Source organism: Symphalangus syndactylus, chromosome 3 (genome assembly GCF_028878055.3).
Source record: "Symphalangus syndactylus isolate Jambi chromosome 3, NHGRI_mSymSyn1-v2.1_pri, whole genome shotgun sequence".
NCBI lineage: Eukaryota > Metazoa > Chordata > Mammalia > Primates > Hylobatidae > Symphalangus > Symphalangus syndactylus.
Genome location: NC_072425.2, coordinates 136792123 through 136819530, shown reverse-complemented (window position 1 = coordinate 136819530; position 27408 = coordinate 136792123). Strand labels below are relative to the sequence as shown.

At 53.3% G+C, this 27408-nt stretch overlaps 1 protein-coding gene and 1 long non-coding RNA gene across 4 annotated transcripts in view; one reads left to right on the top strand and one right to left on the bottom strand.

The window, feature by feature from the left end:
• Positions 1–87: 87 nt before the first annotated feature.
• LOC134736253 (uncharacterized) lies at positions 88–14438 on the bottom strand. The gene is made up of 5 exons (XR_010120152.1): positions 14213–14438; positions 10470–10563; positions 7302–7413; positions 4434–4691; positions 88–364 (listed from the first exon to the last, which is right to left on the bottom strand). It is a non-coding gene; the product is annotated as an uncharacterized lncRNA (long non-coding RNA).
• Positions 14439–14607: 169 nt separating this feature from the next.
• NECTIN1 (nectin cell adhesion molecule 1) overlaps positions 14608–27408 on the top strand; it is a 96488-nt gene continuing 83687 nt past the window's right edge. For 2 of the 3 annotated variants that reach the window (XM_055273484.2, XM_063636588.1), the window contains exon 1: positions 14608–15591. In XM_055273484.2, the coding sequence (XP_055129459.1) occupies positions 15513–15591 (79 nt within the window). In that variant the 5' untranslated portion in view covers positions 14608–15512. The remainder of the gene's footprint in view (positions 15592–27408) is intronic. The other variant, XM_055273483.2, reaches the window with a different exon arrangement.

Genomic DNA, 27408 nt, shown 5'->3' with positions numbered 1-27408 from the left:
TATGTCTGTCTAGGCCAATGTATCTGTCTTGGCCTGGAAGCACCCAGATGGAGTTTCCAGCTTGCAAGGAACCCCTGAACACACTAGTGCTGAGAAGATGGCTTTTAATTCAGATGAAGGTGAGGGCAATGGTGATGAAAGAGAAAGCGAATGGGAGGGGAAGGAAAAGGTGGGGAGGAGGAAGAAGAAAGGCAATTCCTGATGTCTTGATTTCATATCCAGTCTTCCCAGTTGCCTCTAACACCACTGAGCTCTGCTTCCCAGAAATGGTGGTGAAGATACACACACATGCCTGCGCATTCTTACTTGCTCTCTCTGTGTCTTTCTCTCTGTCTCCATCTCTCTCTCTCTCTCTGGGCAGTGCCTGCAATATAATGTGGTGATTACACTCAGGCAGAGCCAGGCTTCCTGATTGTATATCAGGCGTTGCCACCTCCTTGCTGTGAGACTTCAGGCAAGTATCTTAACTTCTCTGTGCCTCGGTTTTCTTTTCAACACAATGGGGATAACAACAAACATGACCTCACAGAGTTTCATGAAGATTATTAGAGTGAATATATGTAAAGCACTGAGTATAGTGCCTGGCTAAGGAGGTATTCTGTAAGCATGAGCTGTAACTATCTTAGGGTGCTGTGTTTTTGGCATCTTGTCCTGGTCCCGTTTTCATGCAGATGGGGTAGGGGGTGGGGAATTGTCCAGGTTGCTGGCACAGTTTCCAGCTCGGTATTCCAACAGTCAGCAGAGATGGGCTGCCTGGGGAAGAAGTGAGCTTCCAGTCACTGGGAGTGATCAAGCAGAATCCAGATGAGCATTTGGCATAGATATGGCAGAACAGGTGAGGGAGGAGGGGGAAGGCCTCTTCCAAAGTCCCTTCCAACCCTGAGAGCCTGGGAATGTGTGAGTAAACCCACATCTCCAGGCACCTGCGTGGGCAGAGCCTTGCCCGCAAATGAGGACACATGTACAGGGGCACACTCTCTGCCCTGGCATTGAGGAGCAAGAAGAAGTGTTATAAACCAAGCAAGCCAGCACCCCCACCCATGCTCTCCCCGGCCCCCAGCCAATTCCTGTGTGCACACAGGCATCCAGGTGGCGAGCGGGAGCTTTGAGGGAGGTACCAAGTAGATATCACTCCTAGCTCTCTTTTAACGGGTACCAACTGCCAGCCACACCCCACCCACCACAGCCCAGCTATGAGGCAGGGCTGGGGGCAGGAGCCAGGAACGGGTTAGACAGTAGGGTGTTCGTTGTACTTCTGATGTGGGTGGACTGATAGGGAACCTGGGAAAGTCCTGGCCTCCAAAGATCAGGGTGCCCAGAATTCAGCTGTTGTGGGAGTGAAGGCCTTTGCCCATCACGGAGGGAATCAAGCAGGCGTTTGTATAAGGGCCGGGCACCCCACCTCCAGCAAACGCTCAAATTCAGCTCCACCTTCAGGTCCAAGCAGCTTCCTTTTAGGGGTAGGATAAGAAGAGAGATTGCGAAAATCCCTGCTGCCTAAACTCTCCTGCTCTGGCCTTCTCCTCTCCTCGCCGCTCGGCGCACGGTCTCCAGCCCTCCTTCCGCTGGGAGCCGCGCCCCCATTAGCCATTCCGCGCTGATAAGCCCGCGCGGCCGCACACTCAGACCCTCCCTCAGCCCGTGATGCATTACTGCATATGATTTGTCTTTGCAGCAGCTGCCACAGCAGTTCTTCCTTCCTAACAATGTTGGCTTCGCCTGGTATTAAAAAGGGGCCGTAAGTGCCACCGAACATCTTTGCTGGGGAGAGGAGACCGCACAGTGGGGGGATGGGGAGGCGGGCCCGGGAGGCGGGCCCGCCCCGAATGAGCCATTTGCTGCGGATTCATCCAAAGGCCGATGATCCATTGGCAAAAATTAGGCAGGGGGTGGGGCGAGGGGTTGGGGAGGAGACGAGAGCGAGTAGGGGGCGAAGAGACGACGTCCGGGAGGCGGGGCTTTCCCCCCAGGCCAGCGCGCCCAGCCCCACGCCCCCTCGCACCCCTGCCCACCCACCCCCCGGCCCTGCGGAGTGTCAGGCGCGGCAGGAGGCGGGGTGTGCCTGTGTGTGCCTCTGTGTGTGCGTGTGTGTGTGCGTGCCTCTGTATATGTGTGCCTGTGCCTCTGTGTGTACCTGTGTGTGCCTCTGTGCGTGTGTGTGCCTCTGTGTGTGCGTGCCTCTGTATATGTGTGCTTGTGCCTCTGGGTGTGTGTGCCTCTGTGTGCGCGCGTGTGTGCGCCTCTGGGTGTGTGTGCCTGTGTGTGCGTGTGTGTGCCTCTGTGTGTGCGCGTGTGTGCGTGTGTGTGCCTCTGTGTGTGCGCGTGTTCCTCTGTGTGTGCGCGTGTTCCTCTGTGTGTGCGTGTGTATGCCTCTGTGTGCGCGCGTGTGTGCCTTTGTGTGTGCGTGTATGTGTGCGTGCGTGTCCCCCCCAGCCTTCCTACCGCAACCCGGCCGTTCTTCTCAATCAATGGCCTCTTTGTGGCAGAAGGACTGGAACAACGTGTGCAGGGGAGGGTGGGAGGCTGTCTCCTGGGCACCTGGCGCGCCCGACCCGAGCTGACAGCCGTGGGGCAGGGCTCCCCGTACCCCAGTAAAAGTACGTTCCCCCGAGGGTCTCCACCCTCTGTGGACCTAGAGAATGGGGCCGACAGAGGCGGTGGCTGGAGCCTCCGGGACTCTGCGCTATGGGGCGGTCGCAGGTCCCACACGGGGAAGGAACGGGACGCTCTCTCCGCGGCCCGCGACCGCTAGGTGGCGCCGTGCCCGTCCCGCCTCCAGGAGGCCCCGCAGGGTCCCAGGCGCCCAGGGCACCTGGAGGCGAGCTGGGGAGGCGGAGAGGAGGTTGGGGGCAGCATTCCCGCAGTCTCATTCATTCGTGCATTTGTCCATGCCCACTAAATTGGACAGTCGGACAGAGGGACAGGTGAACATCCTTCTCTTGAAGGTCTAAATGCCCAAACCTCAGAGAGACTAGAGAGAGATAGCCCACAGGAAAAGTGAATCCAAGGTCATCTATGGCAAAGGCCAAGCGAGAGGTATACCCAGTGCGCTAAGTTCAGAAACAACCGTGGAATTCGACAGCACAGAACCCCGAGATGGGTTATCTTGACCATTCTGCGCCAGACCAATCAGATGGGGGACAGTCACTCATTCCCGCCACTGCCAGGCCCTGGGCTGGACTTCGGACACTCAATTGTGACCTGTCCTCGGGGAGTTTATGGACTAGTGGGGGAGAAAGACATCAGGCAGATAACTACACAAATAATTCCCTAGCTAGCTGTCTTGCATGTGCACAGGCGTAGAAAAAGGGGAGAAGAGTCAACCCTCGCCCTGGGTTGCCTGTTCCAGCTCTAACTAGGGTTGGAAGTAGGGGTGTTTGCCTTATGAAGAACATAAATCACTTCCTCTTAGTTCGAAATAGAAATAAGAACAGTAGTCTAACATCTGAGGCACAGTCAAGGCAAGAGTGACCATTTTTCGGGGGTAAACTGGGGACCACAGGAAAAGAGCCTGGAGACGAAGCGCTTAATTCTATGTGCGGGGCATGGTGCATGGTTACTCCTTTAACCTTTGGTCCACTGTGTGGAGTGGATGTTAAGCCTACTTTACAGAGCAGGACACTGAGGCCCAGGGAGGTAAGAGACTGGCCCAGAGTGCCAAGAGCCAGTTTATGACAGAGCTGGGACTGGACCCCATAACTGCCTCAGGCCCAAGTCCCATACCTCTTCTGCTATAACAGCCTGCCTCTAGGACCATGTCTGGTTGCCCTGCTAGGGCCAGAGCAGTAGGGTGGAGGGAGATCAGAAAGAGAAAGGGGCTGGGCAGGTGAAGAAGCCTCCAGATTGGGGCCCTCGTCACCACTCCCAGCTCATCACAGCCAGCCCTTTCTCAGCATCTCCTGACCAAAGCACCACCCGCTTAACATTCTGCTCAGTTTCCTCTGTACTCCGACTCCAAATGTTTATCAACACATGCTGTAATGTAATCAGCTCCTGGGAAAATACACACCAGGTAATGGATGCTGATAAGAGTGTCAAACAGATGTCCCCTCCCTGCCTCTCCCTCCCAGCCAGAGCTGGCACACCCAGGAGGCTGGGGAGGCATCTCTTGCCACACCACCCCTCCAGCCCTGGCAGTGGAGGTATTCCTCCAGAAGCTGCCCAGGCAGGCAACAGGGCCTGACCCTGTGGGGCCCAGCATTGTGCCAGGCGCTGTGCCGTGGACTTCATATACCTCACAGTAGCACTATAAGTTTGGTGTTACTATTCCCATTTTGCAGATAGAGAAACTAAGGCACACAATAATGATGAAACCAGAGTGAAGCAGCAGCAGCATCAGAAGCAGATTAAGGGGCTATCACTCCACCTCTCCACTCATCATCAGGCCACCTCCCCACTGAACATGGCCCTTTGAAGGAAGCTGCCCTCATTACCTTTCTAAGTTGTTGGATCTAAGGCCCCAGCCTGTATGGACTTGGCAAGTCAGGTGGAGGAGGGCTTACAACCTGTTCCTCATTTCCGGCCCAGCCAGGTAGGAGACAGCGTCCTGAACCTGTCTTGAAGGCTCAAGCAGAAGAGGGAGGCTCCCACTAGGCATGTGGGAGCAGAAGGGGATCCAAGGGAAGGGGAGAGCCTTCTTTGTCCTTTTCTCCTCCCTTTTCCTCAAGCGGCTTAAGGACCCACACGTGGACCTAGACAGAGGGGAGAGAAAGTGCACAGAGTTGAGGACAGCCGTGATGGAACAGGATCCCCCCGCCCTCAGGACCTTCCAGGACCAGCTGTCTGAGGCTGGGCAGTCCTAAAGGAAATCAGTATTTGCTTTTCCCTCCAATGTAGTCAATTGCTCCTTTCATCTGGCAGGGAGTTGTAAATGAGACTTTATGGGATTTCTAATGATGGCGGTTTCCCTTTATCAGCCTCCAATTCCCACTTCTCAGCTGGGGTTGACTCGGGGAAATGTTTTGACCAGGAATCAAGAATCTAGCAGGCCCCTGCCCTGGCTGCTGCTTTCTGCAGTGAGGGCTGGAAGTTGTCAAATAGGCATGGGAAGCTCACTACTGAGAAGTCAAATCTGAGTTTCAGGCCGCCTCCCAGATGGCGAACTTCACCCCTCTAGCTTCTGTTGCTTCAACCATAAACCTGAGGTAATAATGCCTGCTCCACCCACCCGTCTCACAGGGCTGCTGCGAGGATCAAATGAGATTACAGGCCTGAAAGCCCTTTGAAAAATATGAAGCAATCATCCACCCCGGTTTTGCTATTATTATTATTGTGGTGGTGATTGTGTGTAGGTGCAAATGGGAAAGCACATTATGGCAACCTGCACGTCTTTGAGTGAGCTTGTTTGTGTACACAGAAGTGTATGTGTCAGTTTGCGGAAGGGTCGAGCTTTTGTGTGTGCACCTGGGTTTAAAAGAATGTATGGGGCAATGTGTGTGCGTCTATGAGTGTATCAGTACATGTGCACATATTAAAGTGTCTTAATATAATAATAGCATATTAAAATAGAATATAATAGTCCTATGTGCCAGGCATTGTGCTAGACACTTAATATGGATGCTTCCTTTTAATTCTTGTAATGTGTTTGTAAAGGCATGAGAAGGGGTCTGGGCCAGTGTAGGTGTGCGGGCATCTATGTGAGGCTATGTATAGAGCATTTGTGACATCCATGTGTCAGTGGTGGAAGGGCATGTCTCTGATGAAGGTAATGGCATGTAAAGTAATGCAATGCCTATTCATCTCATCCAGGTAGCAGGGAATCTCTCCATGTGCTCTCCTGAGTTTCAATGAAAGGATAGGCATAAATGTCAGTGAATCTGAATGTGTGTGTGCATGCATGTGTGTGCATTCACATGCATAGGGGTGCACACCTGCCTTCCTGTTCCTAGGCCGATTAGTATAATTGTTTGTTAATCATCAGCTGCCTGGGCTGTGTGAGCCCCCGGCATGCCCTGAGCGCCATTGCCACGCAGCCATCAAACCCACACAGACACACTGTGGTGACAGCAGCATGCTTGGGAGGGAGTGCCGCTCTGCTCTCTGGAGTCACAGTCTGTGCCAGGCTGCAGACCCCTGCCAGGGGAATGTCCAGATTGACTACACCAGGTTTGGAGCTACAGAAGCGCTCCACAGATGGGCTAGGCTCAGAGCCTTAGAGGAAGACAGACAGAGCCCAGAGGACCTGGGCCTAACAGGCAAACCAGTGCCTGGACCAGGAATGCCATCTGAGCACAATACGGGTTGGGGCTGCTGAGTGGCCAGGTATAAAACACGCTTGCTGGGCTACAGCCCTACCATGCACGGCTCCCTGCGACCCTCAGGATGAAGTCCAAACTCCATAATGCAGCACAAAGGGCCTCATGACATGGGCACGTGACTCCCCAGGCCCCTCCCTAACACTCTCCTCTTGCACCGCACCAGCCAGACTGAACGAACTACTCCCAGTCCTTCAGAGCACCCAGCCTCTGGGCCTTCTTGCTGTCTTCTCCTGTGCCTGATTTCTCTACAACATGACATCCCTGGCCAGCCAGTCCTCAGCCCTCAAGGGGGCTCTTCTCATCTCTGCAGGAACATGCCCTGACCCTTCCTGACCCCCTAGACTAGGGAAGGGTCCCTGCACACCTGACATTCCCGAATTCCCTAGCTTTCCCTGCTGTCCACTTCCTTATGGATCCTTGCCTCCCCTATTAGTCTTTGGTCCCAGGAAGGAAGACAGCATGTTGCAGCCATTCACGGAATATCCAAATGCCTAGCACAGATCTGATTGTAGGTGTTCCATACACATTTCTTGAATGAATTATTGTTAAAAGCCAGTTGTGAGAGACCAGTTGTCTTAAGCTCTCCATATACAAATCATGGTACCCATCCAGACAGGCTCTTGGTCTCTCAGATCTCAAGGCTGGGGAGAAACACCCCTTTCCCCACTCCCCTCCTCCATCCCACCCCACCAGTGATAATTGTCATCCCCAACAGGTATGAAGATGGCATACAAAATGCTTTTACAAAGATCCTGGGAGTCATCAGTGTCATCTTACGAGTGAGGAGACTGAGGCTGAGAGAGGTATTAATAGCTCATTAATAGGGTGACCAACTTGTCCCACTTTGCCTAGGACCTTCCCAGTTTTAGCACTGAAAGTCCCATGTCCTGGGAACCACCCCCTCCTCAGCCCCAGGTAAACTCCAGGTTTCACAGTTAGTAAATGGCGGGTCCAGGACTCAAACCTAACTCCAGAACACAGCATCCTCTCCCTTGGCTGCCTCCTGGGCAGCACATGGTCTCATGTTCCTCAGAATTCAGTTACCTGCATGGGCATTTTCTACCCTCTGGATGTCACCTGCAGGCCACTTGGCAGCCTCCCGGATCACCTCTTTCTGGAAACATGTACTCAGGATGTACAGGGCATTAATATTAACCTAAATCAAATATAATTCAAAAGCTCATTTCTTCAGGAAAAGCACTTTACATAATAGAGAAAAAAAATTAAATCTATTATTAAAGTAGCCTCATAATGATATTAAAGTAAATTTTAAATGAAATAAAAACTCTTCACCCACAAATTATTTTCATTTCTCCATGTCACCTTCACATTTTTTCTCTTTATAAGTGTATATTTTTACAGAATTATAATGCAGTCTATGGATAATACTTGTTCTTTTCACTTCACATTATAGAAGTGTCTGGGTTGGACTTTCCTCATTTGGGGTTCTCCATGTCATTAGCATCAGTCATTAGCCCAGATCACAGGGAGTCTGGGCTCAGGGCTGCCTCCTTCCCAAAGCACTCCTTCTTCAGCAGGGATTCCTAACTCAAGGCCCCAGCTGGGCTTCAGCAGGTTGCCATGCAAACACTGTCCTTGTGCGTATGTGCAGTTTTCAGGGACACAGCGCTCATCAGATCCCGAAAAGGTCTGAGACCAAAGAGTCAAGACCGACAGCTCCACAGCCCCAGCCTCACCTCCCCACTCCCAGGCAGGCATCAACCATGAGCTTTTTCTGCTGGGGTTAGGCTGATCCAGGAACTCTGCTCTTCCCTAACAATACCTTGTATTTCTTGGTTTCCACATAACTTGCAAGAAAAATCTGGTTCCTCTAGACAAGTAGTCCATCCTGATCATTATCCTGAACATAACACCCATCCTTGGATATAAGAGCATCATCAAAGGGAGGAAAGTGTGGGTGGGAGGTTGAGTATCTTCCTTTCTCAAAGCCCTTTTCCCTTTTGTCTTTCGACATAAGGTATGCTCCACACAGAAGCTCCACTCCGTCCCTTCCCATCTTCATGACCTAAGCTGTCTGGTCTATGTGGATCCTGGATGAAACCCTGTTCTCAGTATCACTGTTGAGTTTTAAGTGCTCCCATCCCTAATCAGGAATGCCGCCTCTACTCACATCCAGAATTCTTTAGGATTTGGGATGTCATGATTCACAGCAGTATATTGAGGGCCTTCTGACCAGACACAAGGCCTAGATCAATTTCCCTTCTTTCTGGAGAGTTGGATGGTTCAAGATGGAACTTGGGCCTTCCTATCACCGCTCAGAGCTCAGCCCCAAATGCCATGCAGATCGCTGGGACACCATGGCCCACAAGGGAGAGGCTGGTGTCTGTTAACCATCTTGGCAGCACTTCAACACAGTGGATCATTGCACCGGGGAGTGGGTGCAGCTGTGTGTAGTTGCTCCATCCCCAAGAGCAATGGCAGCCAAGACTCTGCAGTGATCTCCATAGGAATAACAGTAATTAAATGTTGCTAAGCGCTGTGGGATACAGAAGCACCGTCATAATCACCACAGCCACCAGCGTGATGATCATAGTAATTAGGTGCTGTGGCTTCCCATCAACCCTGGGAGCACTGCCTGAGGTGAGGTTGGCCTCAGGTTAGGGCAAGAGGGTAGCCATGCCAGGTGGGTCCTCTTTGTGGTTGGCTAAGGCTTTAGCCATACTTTCTTCATGGGATTCCTCCTCCTTTCCTCTCCTCTTGCTCTCAGCCTTAACTGACACTAGGGTAAGGACTGGGGACACAAAACGGGGTGACCCCCATCCAGCATGCCACTCCAACATATCTTCTCCTATTGACAGATTTCAGGGGATTGGGGAATCTTGGGGAACTCTTAATAGGGCTCCTCTCACATCAAAGTGAACTTTATTAGCCAATTTATGAATGACACAGAGGGGCCTGGGATATGACCGGGAGGGGAAGTCATTATTGTATTGACTTTGGGCCTTTTCCAAGCCCAACAGCTGCCTCTCTGAAAGAACTTGTGTAAGTCAAGGGAGGGCTCAGAGGAGAGTTTCCTAGGGATGGCACCTTCCCCAGGGCTGATCTCTTGTCTAGTCACCCCACCTCATGCCTCCAGCCCTGAGGTGGGTGAGAAAGGTGAGCCCAACTGCCTGCTCAAGTGGGCTGTCATTCCTGCAGTTATCAAGTCTCAGGGCCAGGAGGGAACGTGGACCTCATTGCATCCATGCTCCATGCCAGAGCAAGAAGCCCATGCACAGCATGCCTGATGAATGGGCCTGCAGCCTGAGTCTGAAAAGTGACTGGGAGGTCAATCCATTGTCGGTCAACTAGGATCCCTCAACAGTCTTGCCTAGACTAAACTGAAATCTACCTCCCCCAAAAATATGCCCATTGGTCCTGACTTTTCCCTATGAAGACACACAGATGATGCTTGCTCCTCTCTCCCTGTAGATTTTGGGAGCTTTGTAGTCATACCCCCCTTAACACTCCCTTTGGCCTTCTCAATTGTGAAGCCTGAAGCCGCTTTCCAACCTCTCTCTGCAGATAACTTCAGCTCCCACTGTACTGCAATGACCTTATTATAAACTCCCACCTTCACTACTCCACCCCAAAACTTCTACCTTCACTACTCTCTTCACCTTCCCTCCAGGCTCAGAGAAAGATGGGTCTTCTCCTTTCCAAGGCTGACCCCTTCCCACCCTCAGTGCCCCCCAACCCAGGGCTTGCTCCATAAATGACACCCTATTTCACTTCTTACACTTGCTTCTCCACTCCCTCACTGTCCACTAGCTCTTTTCCTTCTGACTACAAGATGCTCAGTAGCTTTTGATTTCCGATGAAAAAGGAGAAAATAAGCCTCTTGGTCTGTCTTGCTAACCCTCTCGGAGCTTCTCATCCACCTTGCTCATTCCGTCCGCCACCAAACTTCTCAAAAGCAGAGAGGATACCTGCTGCCTCTGCTTTTTCACCTTCCAGTTGCTCCTCCTCCCACTTTGATCTGGGTTCAGCCCCTGCCTGGTCACCAACATCACTCTCTCAAAGGTCACTGGTGGTTTTGCCACTGCTTCCAAAGACCCCTTCTGATCCCCACCTGCTTTCTGCAGCATCAGACACTGTTAGCAACCTCCTCCACCTCCTCTATTAAATCCTTTTCTCACTTGGCTTCCATGACAACCCTCTCTCCTCACTCCCCTCCTCCTTCACTGACCAATCATCATCTGTCCATCCTACCCACGTTGTTGCCAGATTCATCTCCTGAAGCGCAACTCTGACAGCTCCCAATAAGTGCTTCTCTGTTCAGAAACCTTCCATGGCTCACCACTGCCTGCAAAAATAAATAAATAAATAAATAAATAATAATGGAGTTGTAAAATCATGCAACTATACGTAATTCATAATATACAATAATCTGTCGGGTTTTCAAACATTTTTAAGCAGCAGAATCTTCAAAATCCATTAAGAGATATCTTTCTCAGAAGCCCAATTTTCAAGCACATGAAAACACATGCTCTTTAAATGTGGCTCCTATTTAGCCCAGGAAATTCTAGGGTTTTCAAAACACAATTGGAAAACCAGTGAACAAATTAAACTCCTCAGTCTGCAGATGAGAAAACTGAGGTCCAGAGAGGGGAAGTGATTGGCAGAAAGTGGCACAGGATGTGAGTTAATCAACACATTTTCCTTACAAGCCTATCAGGTACCAGGCATGTTCTAGGTGCTAGAGATATAGCAGAGAACAAGAGCAACATGATCCCTGCCCTGGAGGAGCTGACAGTCTAATGGGGAGTGAATCAGGCACTATAAACCATCACGAAAGTGGTCCCAAGTATGCAAAGTCTATAGCAGGGGATGATTGGAAATCCCAGTGGCTCCTCCTCGAAGCCTCAGAGCAGGGTGAGATGAGGCTGCAGAAGCAGGCATGGGCCCCTTAGGCCTTGTTGAGGACTTGACACTGGTCTCAGAGTCTGGCAGGCCAAGAAATTGTTCCTGGACATTGCAACTTGACCATCGGCATTTGAAAATAATCCACTACTAAATGTAATGTTGTATCCTGGATTAAATTGTGGAACAAAAAATAGACATTAGTGGGAAAAAACCTGGGGAAATCTGAATAAATTCTGTAGTTCAGTTAATAGTATTATACTAACACTAATTTCTTAGTTTTGATAGATATACCGTGGTTCTATAAGATGTTAACATTCAGAGAAGATGAATGAAGGGCATATGAAAACTCTGCACCATTTTTGCAACTCTATTGCAAATCCAAAATTATTTCAAAATAAAGCTTGTAAAATATATATAAACCATTTTCAGGAAAGGGAAAACTGGATGTGGAGAGACAGATGACAATCATAATGATGATTAACACTTAAACAGTTTTTCCTGTACACCAGGCATTGTTCCATGCACTTCACATGTTTGGCTCAAGGCTCATTTAATCCTCACAACTTCAAGAGGTAGGTGCTCTTATTTCTCCCTGTTTTACAGGGAAGGAACCTGAGCACAGAGAAGTTAAGTCACTTGCCCAAGAACACATAGCTATTGGGTGTCAGAGCTGGAGTTCAAGAATTCCAATCCAGGCAGATTAGGTCTCCAGAGTTCCATGTGCTAGACCATTACATTTTACTCCCCACCTCAGTGCAGACTGGCTATACTGTCAGACAGTATTGTAAAGACTAGGTAGAAATCATGAGCACATGGACTAGATTAATAACAGGAGAAATGGAGCAATGTCACTAGACTTTATATATATATCTCAGGGGCAGAATCAACAAAATTGGAACATGGTGGTTTAGGAAGAGTTAAGAAGCAAGAGTGACTCCTGGGCTCACAGCTTAAGAGCAGGAACCAAAGCCTGCTTTCCTGCTGCTTGGTCCTGTGTTTCTTCCTGTCACTAAAGGAAACCTTCTGGTCCTTTTGCCTTCTGTTTGCGCCTACCTGTCCCTTTCTCTTATATATCCCTAAAACGCAAAACGAACTGGACTGCCTACTGTCCTAACACAGGTGGCACCTCTCCCACCTCCACGCACCTCCATGTTCTTGTACAAGCTGTTCCTTCCACTTAGGATTCTCTCTCCTGCCTCTTTTGGTCCAAATCTGATCTGTCCTTCAGGGTTGCAGTTAAATGTCCCCTCCCCCAGCAACCTTCCCTGCTTATTTAAAGATTATGAGTGAACAACCATGCTATATCACTTACTTGCTTCCATATTCTCCACCCAACCAATCCCCAGGCAGCCATGTCTTCCCCGTTGGCCACACCCTCTTTGGAAGCTCATTTAAGATCAGAGGATCAAAGAAGCCTGACTTAAAGATGGAGAGAGTGCAGCTGGGTACAGTGGCTCATGCCTGTAATCCCAGCACTTTGGGAGGCCAAGGAGGGCGGATCACCTGAGGTCAGGAGTTCCAGACCAGCCTGGCCAACATGGCGAAACCCTGTCTCTACTAAAAATACAAAAATTAGCCAGGCGTGGTGGCACACACCTGTAATTCCAGCTACTCGGGAGGCTGAGACAGGAGAAACACTTGAACCTGGGAGACAGAGGTTGCAGTGAGCTGAGATCACACCACTGCACTCCAGCCTGGGCAACAGAGCAAGACTCTGTCTCAAAAAAATAAAATAAAATAAAATAAAATAAAATAAAATAAAATAAAATAAAATAAAATAAAGATGGAGAGGATGGGAGGGTAAGAGCAGGGAACAAGAAGACATTGGTACATCTGGGATTGCCCCTTCAAACCATGCCTTCAGCTCCTACAATGTGCCTGGCACAGAGCTGAAGGCCACCACAATGAATTCAATTCAATCCTGGCCCTTAAAGCACTCAGCAGCCAGATGGGAGATTCCCAGCTGCCACAAACTAAATCTGATAGCGTGTTCCCCAGTTTAAAACCCTCCTAGCGGCTACCGAGCATGATTCACGAATCTGCAGGCCTCTCCTTTCCTCAAGTCTTAGGCTAAGGCTGCCACCAGTCAACCCTTTGTGGGCCCCCTACTCACCTGACTATCGCTTACCTTCATTCCTTTGCTCGTGCTGATCCTCTACCTTAAATCCAGTCTCTTTTATGTCTCTGTCTTCCAGCACTTACCTTGGTCTGACAGATGACTCACTGAGACCCTGTGTTCCCTTCCCTGAAGCCTTTACACCAACCCCCACCCCGGGCTAAACTGGGCACTTTTTCTGTGACCCGCCAAACCCACACGATCCCATATTAAATATTTGTTTACAACATCCGTTTCTATGTCTGTCTTCCCCCACCCTTCAACTAGATTGAGTTCCTTCAGGGCAACGATGATGTCTCTGTATCCCCAGGCCAGGCACTGTGTTTTGATACAAAGAAAGCCCAGGTTACATTTGTTAAATGTAAAAGACCATACAGTGAGTGGGTGAGTGTTCATGAGAATGCCAGATCTGACTACTTCCGCGAGAAACCGAGACACTCCAGGGCCGGATTCCAGACAGTGGGAATATGGCGCTGTCTTTGCCCCTTCTCCAGTGAGGAACCAGAATTTACATGTTATCAGAAACAGCAACTTCCCCTCCGCTCCTGCCCGCCTAGAGGGCTGGGCAAAGGGTAGAGGGAGCAGTGTCCGGCCAGGGTCTGGGGAGAATTCGGCTCTCCTTAGTGGGAAACTCTGTCTGTCTTCCTCCCCCAGGGGAGGGGATGGGGATAGGAGGACCAGAGTAAGGGGAACAGGGCAGGCCCAGAGGGCGCAGTCGCCTTGGCATAAATCCTTCCACAGCCGGATGTGGTGGGTGGTGAACGGGATGGGGCGGAGAGTCCCTGCCCTGCCAGGGACACTGACTGGACGATCCACTTTCGCGGGAATCCCACAAATCTCTCAAAACTAAGGTCCTGTAAACTGGAGGAGAGCTCGTTTTCGGGCTATGTTTGGGCAAGGGCGGGGCGCGGGGTGCTTCAATTTTTGGAAAAGGAACCCCCGAAGGGAGCAGGGATTAGAAAAGAAACTCTACCAGAAACCTCAGTGGGCCCGTCTCACCCACTCATGCCCACCACTGACTTCTCTGGCAGCTCCCCGTCGCCCCGCGCACCGCTGCCTCTCCGTGGAATGTCCAAGTGGTGCAGAGGAGAGGGATCTCCGGAGACTGGGTTCTGTTGCGAGTTCTGCCACGTTCCGCCCCGGGCGGAACTCGTCTTTGGGCCTTTGTTTCCTCGTCTGTGAAATGGGGCCAGGGTGGGAGCAGAGGGCTTGCAGGAGTCCTGCCAGCTCCGACGCTGCTAGCCGGGATTCTCCATCCCGCCCTCTCCTCCACCGCCGCCCCCGGCCCCGTGCTAACTCCACCCCCACCCGCCGCGCCTCGGCGCCGCCGGCCGCTAGGGGTCACTGCCTGCCTTTGTCAGCGGAGGAGGAGGGCAGCCCGCGCTCCAGCCGGCTCCCCAGCTGGAAGGCGGCCGAGGGGTAGCTCCCGACCGAGGGTCCTGAGCCGGACCCCGCGGCCCGCGCTCGCGATCCGCCTCTGTTTAGGTCGGGAAGGCGCGTGCGCTCGGGCTCCCACCGGGCCCCAGCTGGCGCGCATCGAGGCCAGGAGGGGGTTAACGCTAACCCCTCCCCTCTGGCTGACATCACGGGCGAGCGGGTGAGAGGCTGGAGCTCGGCGAGTGAGAGAAAGAGAGCGAGAGCAGCGAGCGCGGCTCCACATTGTTGCGGATCGCCGGCACCCGGCAGAGCGGCGGCGGCTGGGACGCGCGGCGCCTCCGACCCGTTCTCCTCGCGCCCGGCCGCGCAGCCAGAGCCACCCGGGCCGCCGGCCGCCGAGCCCCGCGCCCGCCGCCTGGGCCCGGAGCCTCCCGCGCCGCCCGGGTGCGTCCCGCCACCCTCGGAGGACGGCCGGCCATGGACGCCTGCAAGTTAGAGCCGAGCAGGAGGGTGTGAGCGCGCCGGGGCCAGGAGCCCGCGCCGCGCAACCGGGCAGCCGGGCGCGCCGGGGGTGGGTCCGTCTCCCCAGCCCCGCTCTGCGTGGAAGAAGAGGGCGGGGACCGGCTCCGGGAGGAGAGCGGAGGAGGCTAAGGGGTATGACTCGTGCAACTTGCGGCGGGCATCTGCCGAGCCTCTGAGCCGGCGGCGGCCCGGGGCCCGGACTGCGGCCGCGCGGATCCCACCCAGCCCACCCCGCCCCGGCCGACGGCTGCGGCTGACCTGGATCCTCCGAGCGCCCGCCGACCGCCAGCGATCTTCCCTCATCTTCCGGGCTGCTTTCTGCTGCGCGAGGAGCGCTGCCCTCGCCGCCCCTATCGCCGGACCCCCGGCCCCCGATGGCTCGGATGGGGCTTGCGGGCGCCGCTGGACGCTGGTGGGGATTCGCTCTCGGCTTGACCGCATTCTTCCTCCCAGGTAAGAGCGCTCACCTCTGCTGTCCCCACCCCCATCCAATGCCTCCTCGGGGCTGGGAGCCGGATGGCGGGCACGACTGGATTGTGGGGAGTGAAAGGAGCCAGAAAAGTTGGGTCACGGCTTGGGTAAAGGGGGTGGGAGGTGGCACGACGGAGAGAGAGGTTGAGAAGCCGAACAGCCTGCCCTGCAGGGAAGCAGTCGGATGCACGTCTCTATGTAGCATGAAAGCACTTTCTCCGCTCAGTTCTTCACAAAAATAATAATATGTAATAGCGTTCTATTTATTTAATAACCAGCTCTCTGCTCGGGAAGCAGTTTGGAAACACTGCGTGTTACATAAATGCAAAATAATCACCGTAATCACCGTCTCGGGGTGGGAGACAACAGCCCCAGGGGGAGGGCGTCAGTCTCGGAGCTGCGGGTTTGGAGTATGGCGGGGGGGGGGGGTCTTCGTTTCTTTCGGCGGCCCCTTTGCCAGACGGCTCAGGACGCTCCGGCCCCCTCCCGCCCCACACTGCCCCACAGCGGGCGCGGAGAGTCGGCTGCTGCGGCAGAGGCGGCTCCTCTCTCACCTGCGGTTCCTTTCCTGGAGGGTGAGGCCGGGGCGGCCTCCTCCTGGCCTGCGCGGGACCTGGCTCCCCCTCGGAACTCTGCTCCCAGCTCTGGGGGCTCTCCTTGGAGGAGACACCCGCAGGCTTCGTGCCATCCAAGTAGCTGCATGACCCACTTTCCCGAGGGTGCCCCGCGTGTCCTTCCTCGAGGTGTGGGCTGCCGGCAGCCGAGGGGTTAACCTCGCGCCCGACCCCGGGGTGGCCCTGGTGGCCCATTCTGACCGGTGGGGTGGGGACGGAGGCTGGGACCAGCCCAGGCATATTGTGCTGGGGAATGAACTGGAAAATGCGTTTAGGAGGCAAATCCGACCGAGTCCCCTCGCCTGGATTTAACCCTTTGTGTCCCTGGGGAATCTGCAGAGTTGGCCGGCTGACTGGATACCAAGCGCGGGTCAAGGGGTGTTGGGAGTTCCTCCAGCTCTCTGGGTGGAAACCAGAGACGACCCGCAGCTCTAGCAAGACGGGATTTTGGGGAGGGGGGCGGATCTTGACTGGAGCACGTGGTCCCCGCCTTGGGGTGGCAGAATAGGGGGTCAGTGTACAGAGACCATCTCCTCGTGGGGCAGGAATATTAGATCCCGAGTTCCTGCAATGTGCTTTGCCGCAGAATGGCCAGGCAGTTTGTTATCGAGGGACCAGTCTGGCTGCCTAGTTCCGGGGCTAGGGTGCACTCCTGGAAGGCAGAAGCCTGGCTTCATTCCCTTCTATGCCTCTTCTGCTGCCAGCCAGCTCACTACGAGGGCCCCGCCAATCTCGCTGAGTGGTGGATGTCTGGGAAGCAGTTTGTGAAAGCCAGTACTGGGGTGCCTTTACCCGTGAAGCCTGGGGTGCTGCCCTGCTGGATGTGGGGGGTGGGGAAAATCCAGGGCTCACAGGTGTGACTGCCCACCCTGCCCCCAGAGGGTGGTCTTGGTGAGAGTGAGAGGTCTTCTCACACTGGATGGCCTAGGAAGCCAGCCAGAGATACAGAAGTTCGGGCTCTAGGACTTGCCTGGCCATGGGGGATTTGAGCTTCCAGGAACCCTTCAATTACATATGTCCACATCCTGAACCCAGAGAAAGGAGAGCTTCCCACAGCTCTGGTTGGTCCAGCACACTAGGGGTTAACGTAATCCTGGGATGGACAAAGTGTGGTGGGAAGGGTTGGGAGAAGGGGAAGGAACTCACCCCATTCTCCCCTCCTTTTGTTATTCTCTTTCCCCAGCTTTGTGATCACTTCATGGTTAATTCCTTCACTGGGGGCTAGAGGCCTGCTGTGCTCCACCCACTCAGGAGATAGGAGCAGGGAAGTGAATTCACCTGGCTCAAGGTGGCTACAACCCCTGCCAAAAATCTACGTGAAAGGGTGGGATGCAGAGAAAGGAACCAGGGTTGAGAGAGGTACTTAAATGCTCTTCCATTGACTGTAATTGACTGATGGGTAGCATCCGTGCACTGAAGTTCCCGGACCGCCCAGCTCCTCTGCCCAGTGCCTGGGCTCCTGGTGCCTTCTCTGCTTGCTTGCTCTAGGCTCCACGGGTGCAGGAAGGCAGGTGGATACGGTTGTGCCCAGTCTGACACTTGGATGGAGGCTGGTTGGCCCAGAAGTTGCAAGCCCACACCCTACTTTGCATCACCTGCTAGCTTCCTCCCCATTGCCCGCTATAGCGTCTCTCTAGGGACTTGCCAGTCTGATGCTCTTTTCAGGGTTTTCCTGGGCTGTGACAGGGAACCTGGGTCTGGGGGTTTGAGGAGAGGAAGAGGGAGGGGCCTGGAGTGTTTGTAATTGCCCCCAACTTCAAAACACTCCCAATCTGGCTATTGAAGTGTAAACACAGAAGTATGTTTTCAACAACACAGACTTTGCTGAGCAGTGTGGTGAAGCCCCACAGGCCTGTTTCCTGAGATGACAATCCACGGTTTCTTCCTGTTAACTTAGAGGAGAGGGTCAGTGGGGTAGGTGGGTTACATCCCAAAAAGAGATAGGGGGAGCCCGAGGAGGAGGCAGAGGACCTGCCTGAGAAGCAGGTGCGTTGAGCTGTTGTCCCACCTACACCACACCCTCCCTAATTGGCTTCCCCACACCTTTTGTCTGGAAAGAGAACACACACCCCAGGTGTCATGCACACCCTCGGAAGACCTGTCGGGTCACAGCACACCCCTCTCTGCAGCCTCTCTCTGCAGCTTGTGCAGAGCTTGCTGCTATGTGGTCTTTGAAATTCCAAGTGTCGGGGCTATTGGTTTATTTTCCTTCCTCTCTCTCTATTTCTCAAATACAGTGGTGTGCTTCAGCTTGCTGGGCAAGGCATTACGGCAAAACCAATTCTGCTGGCCTGGGGTTTGCAGCAGGTGTAAATGGGAATCTCCTTACCCATTTATAAGGCAGCACTGTGGAGTGCCTTGGAATTGGATTCTAGGCCTCCATAGTCAAGGCTGGAGGGGAGGAGGAGATACTGCAGAGCTTGGGCCCAGTTGCCCTGGCTGAGTGGCCCAGAAGGCATCTCTTGAACCTGAACTTCTGAGCAAATGGGACAGGTAGCCCTTGTTGCCTGAGGCTGGCTGAGGCTAAGAGTGTTATCGGTTCCCTTCTCAGCCACTCACCTTTGTACAATGAATCCACCCTGGCTACTGTTTGACCCCCGGACTCTGTTGTATGTTGCCAGGATGGTTGAGCCGGCCAGAACCCTAGTGCTGATGACTGAGCAAGTGGGCCAGGCTTGGGGGGCAGAGGGTCAGTTCCAGTTGCTGTGTCTATGATACTGCCATTGTTTAGCAGCTGACTAATGTTCATTGTTCAGCACAAACAGAAAACACCCAAGGGAGGTGTGAATGTATCTTCAATTTTTCTGATTGTATCTTTTCCTGGTTAACCTGGTGAACTGAATGCCTCCTGCCTCAGAGAGGGACAGACAGACAGGTGTCAGCATATTCACCTGTTTTGCTGATTAAAAAAAAAAAAAACAAAACTTTAAACATTAGCCAGTGTGCCAGGCTAAAACGGTCATGAGCCAGCTGTGGAACTTAAGCTGTGACATTTCTGACAGTCTGCATAGGGTCTCACCTTTAGTATAAAGTGTGTGTGTGCACACACGTATACAGGGCTTTGTGTGTGTGTGTGTTGGTGATCTGCCATTCACTGTGCATGTGCGCATCTGTGGGGACTAGGAGTAGGAGGTGTATGTACTTGTGTCTGTGGGTCACTATGGGACCAGGGCCATAAATATATAACATCAAATGTATATTCACATATAACTGACTGCTTAGAGCTTTCTGACTAGGACTTTGTGAGTGGTCCGGACTTGAGAATGCCTATCTTATGTGTCAGAGTGTCAGTGAGGGTGACTTTGGGAGGGCACCTAGGATTTGCCCTTGGTTAGCTCTTCTAGGACACACTACCAGGTCTTTTTGGGGGTGGGAAGCCTCTATGCCACTTCCTTTTTCTGTTCTGCCCTTGGCTTTAGACTGGGCCTCTGCCTCCTCACAGGGAGATGCTGAAGACCTTGACCACACCAGGAGAGATATTCCTCTCTTGTCAGCCTTCTGTTGCCTCCTGGCAGGCATAGCAGCACTGGAACCTGGCATTACCTGGGGCCTGGCCTGCCCCACGAGTTCTCATGATCCGTGAACGGCTGGGAGGGGCGAAGGGAGGCAGTTTTTCAGCTCCTAATTTGGCATCTTTGCTTCCTACATGGGTACTTGAGAAAAAGAATCATGGTGTGTGTGGGGGGAGGGGAGGTAGCATACTCTGGGCATTTAAAGAGTGTGAGCATGAACTTTGGTCCTCCATGAGGGCCCTGCAGAGCTGTGTGTGCCCAGGTGGGCAACATACGTGTGCCTGGAAGCATCCTGGGTTCATGCAGCAGAAAGCAGCAGCCCCCTTATTGGAAAAAGAAGTGGGAATAAGGGACGAGGAGTGGGGAAGAGGGTGGTCCTGGGAGCCCAGCACCCTGTGCCCAAGCCCAACTGGAACATGTTTCCCCATGATGCCCACCCCTGTCCACAGAGACCAGGTCTGCAGAGCCAGCAGCAGATGTGCTGGCTGGGGCAGGAGGTAACTTAAGATCTGAGCAGGGATCACCTTGCAGAGGGAATGCCCTGAGCTGGAGATAACACCCTTTAGTCCAGTTAACTCTTTAAGCTCTGGATTCTCTCGTGCTGTTGGGGGCTAGGAGATGGAGAAATGGAAGAGATATAAGAAAACATACGGAACATAATATCTGTACCTCACCCCATTCCACAAGGAGAGATGAACTCAGTGTAACAGGAGAGACCCGAGATGGACACAAAGACAGACTTTCTGACAGCAGACTGTAGAATCTTCAGGGCAATAGATTATCCCAGGTTTGTCCTGGATGGGGGCGGGGGAGGCAATAGGTATGTATTCTCGGGGGGCTAGTGGGATGTCTGCCTTTCACAGCCTCCCAGGAGAGAGCAGAGCAGCAGTAGTCCCAGGCGCTGGTAGAGGGAGAGCAGCAGACAGCTTAGTTCCTCTCCCTACAACCTGATGATCACTCCATCTTGGCAGCCCAGCATAATGAGATTGCAAAGTGGGGCCCACTGGCCTGGGTTAGAATCCCAGCTCTACCAATTACTAGCTGAGTGACCTTGGTCAAGTCACTTTATAGGCCTCAGTTTTCCCATCTTTTTTTTTTTTTTTTTTTTTTGAGACAGAGTCTCGCTCTGTCCCCCAGGCTAGAGTGCAGTGGTGGCATCTCAGCTCACTGCAACCTCCGCCTCCTGGATTCAAGCGATTCTCCTGCCTCAGCCTCCCAAGTAGCTGGGACTACAGGCACGTGCCACCACACCTGGCTAATTTTTTTGTCTTTTTAGTAGAGACGGGGTTTCACCATGTTAGCCAGGATGGTCTCAATCTCCTGATCTCATGATCCGCTCACCTCGGCCTCCCAAAGTTTTCGTATCTTTAAAATAGGTTTTTGTTAATACAGATTCCCAAAAAGGTTTGTGAAGATGAGATTGAGAATGTTGTATGAAAAGTGCTTAGCACATTGCCAGGCACGTGAGCACATGCAGTGAAGTGAACTTCTATCCCTATGCCTTCCCTCTCAATGGTCCTGGCCCCTCTGAGTCTGCTACTTGTGTTCCCTTGAGAAAGAGCCACTCAGCTGCCTGCACACTGCTGACCTCACTTCCCGTGTCCCCAGCCAGGTGCTACTTGGGAAGCGAGTCCCTGCCCCCAGTCGGGAGCCTGGCTGCCTGTGGGTACCTGCACAGGTCCAGCCGAGGTGGTTGAGGGCTACCTAGGCAGCAGGTGCTGTGCGGCCTTTGTTCTGCCGCATGTCACTGAGGGCTCTCCTGGCACCTGCCTCACTCCCGGGCTGTGGCCCAGCTGGGGCACCATTGCCCGTCTGGAGGCTAGCCATGGCTGTAGAGAGGGCCTGGGACTCAGCCCCTGCCTTCTTTCACTTTCACATTTGAGGGGAGGGTGGGCAACAGCACCCTCCTTCCAGGACTCCACTCACCCCGTGAGATGGTATCAGCCTGATGGGTAGAGAATCCCTGCTGGTGTCACCTCCTTCTCACTGCAGAAAGTCCTTTCAGTCTCCTGTTACAGACCGAATCCTTTTGCAAATTGTCATAATATTGTCTGTGGCACTCTATAGCCACAGTTTCAGCTGAGCCTCTCAGGAGCCCCATGTGAATGGCATTAGTGTTGTATTAGTTCCATTTTAGAGATGAGGAAAGTGAGACCTAGGTTTAGTAATTTGCGGACCGTCTTAAGCTGTTGTGGCCAAATTAGACACTGGGTCTTCTGACTGCAAATCCAGTAAACCAGAAGGATGAAAAGATCGGGAATGGACAGACGGAAGAGGATGAACCGGGCCAGTAGGATGTTAGAAAGTGTCCATGGGATGGTCCTCCACTTTACCAGCCACCACCAGCTCACACTCTCCCCACAGCAGGGCAGAGCCTGGCAGCTCCCTGGGGAAGTGAGGAATAAGTTGAGGATATAGGTTGGAGGGTGGCCCAGCCGGAGCTGACCACAGAGCCCAGGTTGGTGTAGAATAGAGGATGCCTAACAATGGAACATTCCTGGGGGCCAGGGAAGCAGTGTCCTGGAGCATCTCTCTCTGGGTATCTGGGCTGAGACATGGGCAGGGCCCCTGAGGTGTGAGCATGGAGCCCCGGGGCACAGGCAGGCACAGTGCCAGGGTATGGGCCTGGCCCGGAGCAGAGAGCAGGTGTGGACTAGACAGAGCAGCAGAGAGGCACGGGGACTGGCCCTCTCCTGGACAATCCCCCATCCACTCTGGTCAGCACAGACCCCAATTTCATTCTCAGTTTATGAGAAGTCTCATTACCAAACCACAGACAATAAAACCCTCCTGGCCACTCTGGCCTGGATCTCATTAGAGGACATTAGTTCCACTGGCTGGTGGCTCCACAGGGACACAGCTTCGGGAGTTGGGACACAGCTGTGGGCGTGGCCCAGGCAGCAAAACAGGCCAGTGGCCTTGGGCACCAGAATGTCCCACTGGGAGTCTGAGTTCAAGCTATGGGCTTAAATGGAGTCCCTCCCCACAAAGTCCTGGAATGCTTGCTTCCCAAAGCTGGAAATGTGTGTCCTGCCTACCCACTTGGATGCTCAGTTCTGCCCCCTGCCTGAAGAGGAGAAGGACACGGCTCCCTCCAGGGCTGTTCTGGGGAGCCGGCCTTCTCTGGGAGGAGCTGGGTGGAAGTTCAGCAAATCATCATTCCATGGAGGAAGGCCCTTGGGGACAGGGGACAGGGGACAGAACAGCCTCCCACACTCGGTACATCTGGATGTGCTCTGAGATATACGCCCTGGCACCAGAGATGGACTCTGGAGTCCTCGCAACAGCCTTGGCCTGAATCTTGGCCTGTCTTTCTGTCTGAAAAGTGAATGTAGGGAGTTGGGTACCCTAGAAAGGAAGCATTTCCCCTCACCTATAGATGGAGTTTCACCGATGGCTGAAAGAGCCAGCCACTACGGAGAGCCAGCAGGTAGCCTTGGCAGGGGCTTCCTAGTCCCACCCCTCCCCGGCTTGAGTACTTTGTCCTCAGTCATTGTGCTGGGGCCTTGGATTCCATCTTGTGGTTCTTCCCACCAAAGACAGGAGGATTTCTTTCTTAGCAGATTCTGGTGCCTGCTGACCAGCAGCCTCCTCTCTGCCTGTACCTTCTCCTCTGCTTTGCGTCCCTCCCCTGCAAGCCCGCATACCTGCTGGTCATCACAACACTGCCATGGCTTGAAGGATGTGGCCATGAAAAACAAGACAGGAGCCAAGGCAAACGTGTCCCTTCTCGATGCCTCAGGCTTGTGAAGGAAAATGAGCACCACGCCCAAATAACTGGCTTTTAGCACACACAGGCTCACTCGGGGTGCTCCCATGGGGGGTCACACGGGTCAGCCCACGCTTTCGCAGGTGCCTGCCAAATGAGTCAGTGGAGATGGGAGCGCCAGTCTGCTGGGGCAGATGTGAGTCTGCCCTGCTGTGGAGGAAGGGGGACTGAAGGACCACGTGGGCTCGTGGAGTGCCCCTGTGAGGGCCTGCCGGCAGCTGGTCTGGGGTACGTGCCCCAGGCGGGACTGGGGAGGCAGCTGCTGTGACTGTTCTCTGTGCCCCATGTACCCTCTCCCTCAGTCCCGGTGTCTTGTGGACAAATGCTGTCAGCTGCTAGGACAAGGGCAGTGGAGGAGGTGCCTCTGGTCCTAGCCAACTCTGCCACCGCGTCATGTGGGTCCCACTGCAGGGGAGGATGGTGGCACATCCTCAGTCTGCTGCTCCAGTCTGCCCACACTGCTCCTTGGGTGAATCCACCTAAAGCACACCTGAGGGGGCACAGCACCGCCCTAACTGGTCCCCCACTGTCCTGCCCTGCCCACCATGCTTTCCATGCCCAGCACTTTCTTGCCTCAGTGCCTTTGCACATGCTGTTCCCCACATTCCCACTTATTTCCCATAAATATGAAATCTAAATACTGAGGTCAAGAGCCACTTCTATTGTGAAGCTTCCATGACCCGCCCCCACAAGCTAAGGATAACTTCTCTCATCTCAAATCCCCCAGCGCCTCACCCATGCCACCCCCTGCCACCAATTACTCTCCATCCTGCTATCCAGTCACTTGGGCCTGGGATTTATCTTCATCACAAGACTGAGAGCTCCATTGCTGATGAGGCTTGGTTTCTCCAGGGCCTGGCATAGGGGACCAGTAGGCCATGCTGGGTGGGTAGACAGTTGCTTGTTTGAACCATTGATAAGGATAATAATAACACACTTGTATTGAGAATTCCTGGATGCCAGGCACTGTTGTAAACATCTTACATGTAATCACTTATTTAATCTTCATAACAACCCATATGGAAGGTACTTCTGTTCTCCCCAGTTTTATATATGGAAAAATGAGGTCCAGATAGAGCTTAGGTAACTTGCCCAGGGTCACGCAGCTAGTAAGTGGCAGAGCCAGGATTCTGATTCCAGAAGTCAGGCCCATGTCCGTGATTATACCATGTGGCTAAGCTGCCTCTCTTCCTGGTGGGTGGCAGACAGGTGATGGAGGAAGACAGTTTCCTAAGCCTGGAGTTCTCACAAGACTTCGCTTCCAGAATCTCTTCCCACCCCTGCATAGCACCTTCTTATTCACGTTCCTGTCCCTTCGATGGTGCAGTGATAACCTGGTGTTGTAGTTGTACATGCCTGATGCATTTGGGCAGTTATTAGTGCTGAATCTTCAGAGAGTCTTGGCACAGGTTGAACATCCCTAATCCAAAATCCAAAGCTTTTGGAGCGCCGACATGACACCACAAGTGGAAAATTCCACACTTATCCTCCTGAAGGGTCGCAATCCAAAGGCAGTCAAAACACTATTTCATGCACAAAATTATTAAAGCCACTGTATAAAATTACCTTCAGGCTATGTTTATAAGGTGTATATGAAATAGAAATGAAATTTCATGTTTAGACTTGGGTCCCATCCCCAAGATAACATTTCATGTATACAAATATTACAAAATCTGAACAAATTTGAAGTCTGAAACACTTTGGGTCTCAAGCATTAGGGATAAGGGATATTCAACCTGTATTACTGGTATATCCTGCCACAGACACTGTTATGTCTTGGGAGTATTCATGTGGCTGTGCCAGAGTGGAATGTCTTGATGTTATCACTGTTGCATCTCCTGAGTCTTTGGGCATCACTCATACCATCTGGGTCCCCCCACACACACCATGTCTCACGGTGAGACCAGAGGCAGGTATAGTAGCTCCTCTGAGAGAATCTGCCTGGTCCCCCAGCGCGTGTTCCCAGGCCAGCCCCAGATCCTGGGTGGATCCAGGGCTCAGCAAGCTGATCCTATGCCAGAGCCTGTCCTAAACTTCTGGAAGGTTTCAGGCCTTCTTGCCCTCACCCAGAGATCCCAAAAGATGGCAAGGGAGGGGCCCCTACCAGGGAGTGTGGATGGGGAAAAGGATTTAGGGTGTTCTCCTGTGCCGGCTGCTTTGATCTCCTGGGATGAAAGAGCTGGTGCTTCCTCTGCCCCAGGCAGGATCAGGACAGCAAGCTGGGGAGAGAGGCATTGATCCTGGGTCCAGGCGTCCTCAGCTTCACAGGCAAGGGCAGAGAACTATCCCAGGGAAGAAGATCACGGGGGCAGAAAAATCAAAGCCCTTCCCCAGGGTTGTGGCTGAGGACTAGGAGTTGACTCCAGACAGTCCCTGTGCAGATTGTCCTCTCGAGGGTCACCCAGGGCGATGCTCCTCCCAGCACACCCTGACCCTGCAGGTCACCATGCAGGCTCAGGCCTCACAGACTCTCTTGCTTAATTAGGAAGGTAATTCGGCTGCAAAACAGTCATCTGATCTGTGTCGACGCCAAAGCGAAATTCCTCCTAGACCCTCTGCTGTTCTAGATTATCCATGCTCCGTTAGCTTGAATTACCGCGCGGCCTCTGTGGCCCAGACACAAGCCAGAGCTATGTGATCAGCTCCTGGGGCTGGATCTGCCCTGCACCTAGGAAGTGCTTGGAAGCAGCAGGAGGAAGGAGGGCGTAGCATCTGCCTGACTCCCATCCAAGCCCGAGCATTGCCCAGCCAGCACAAGGGGACCAGCATTGCCCAGAGCCCCCCTACCCCAGGGCCTGCAGGTGCCTGCCGGGCTCCCAAGCTTAGCCACTTTTATGTCCCTCTCCTCTGCCCGCTGGGACCAGGCCCCTTTGAGGGTTTTGAATCAGTGGCAGAGGCTTTCTGCAGCAACTCCTAGGCATAAATTGGAGCGGAGGCAGGGACAGGCATCTCCCTGAGTGTAAATAACACTGGAGTGGAGCAGCCACACCGCAATGGATTATTTTATCGTGATTGCCCACCTCCCCCGCCCCCTGAACTGTCCCGATCTCATTGGTCTAGATTGCTGCATCTCTCAGAATGATGGAGTGGCTACCTCTCCCTTCCCAGGCAGGGTGGCCAGCCCTGCCATTGAGGCACCCTCCTACCCAGCAACTTCCCAGATTTATTCCCTGTCTTTATGGTGCCTGGAGAGTCATCAGTGTCCTGAGCCGGCAGAGCACTCTGATGATCTCCACTGGCGTGATGGATGGGCCTTTGGGGGAACATGTGCGACAGCCCCCTGCTCCCAGCCTGCCTCTGCCCTGACCACAGCCCCGTTCCCCACCCTCCCAGGGGTCAGATGATGGGGCTCGTGGCCAGTCCTGAAGGGGCAGTGATGATGGAAGAGGGAGAGAGCATCAGTCCTCGGCGCCCACCTCTCAGTGCTGCTGCAGAGTCTTTCTGGCCTCCTCGCCAAGCTCTGCTCACAAACACCCTTCCCAGGAAATATCCCCGTTACCCTCTCTCATATCCCATCACTCCATTACTGCTAGCCCCTCGGCACTTGTGTACACAGTTTGCGCTGTAATGATAATCTGTGCTGGTTTATGTGTTTCTTTACAAGTGTTTTTATGTCCTCTGTGTGTGTATGAGGAAGGTTTATGGTGTGTGTGCGTGTATGAGGTCACGTGCTGTGTGTGTGTGTGTGTGTGTGTGCGCGCGCACGTGTGCACGCGCCTGCTTCTGATTAGACTCTGATCGCCATCTTCTCCCACACACAGATGGGGGGCTCTCACCCCACTCCTGGGGTTGGGGCACAGCCTGGCTACTAAGGGTGGGCGGAGAAGGAGGGGGAGCCAATCAGAGATGATGACTATCCGGGCAAGGTCTACACTGCCCCCCAGCCGCCAGTTAGAGAACCGGC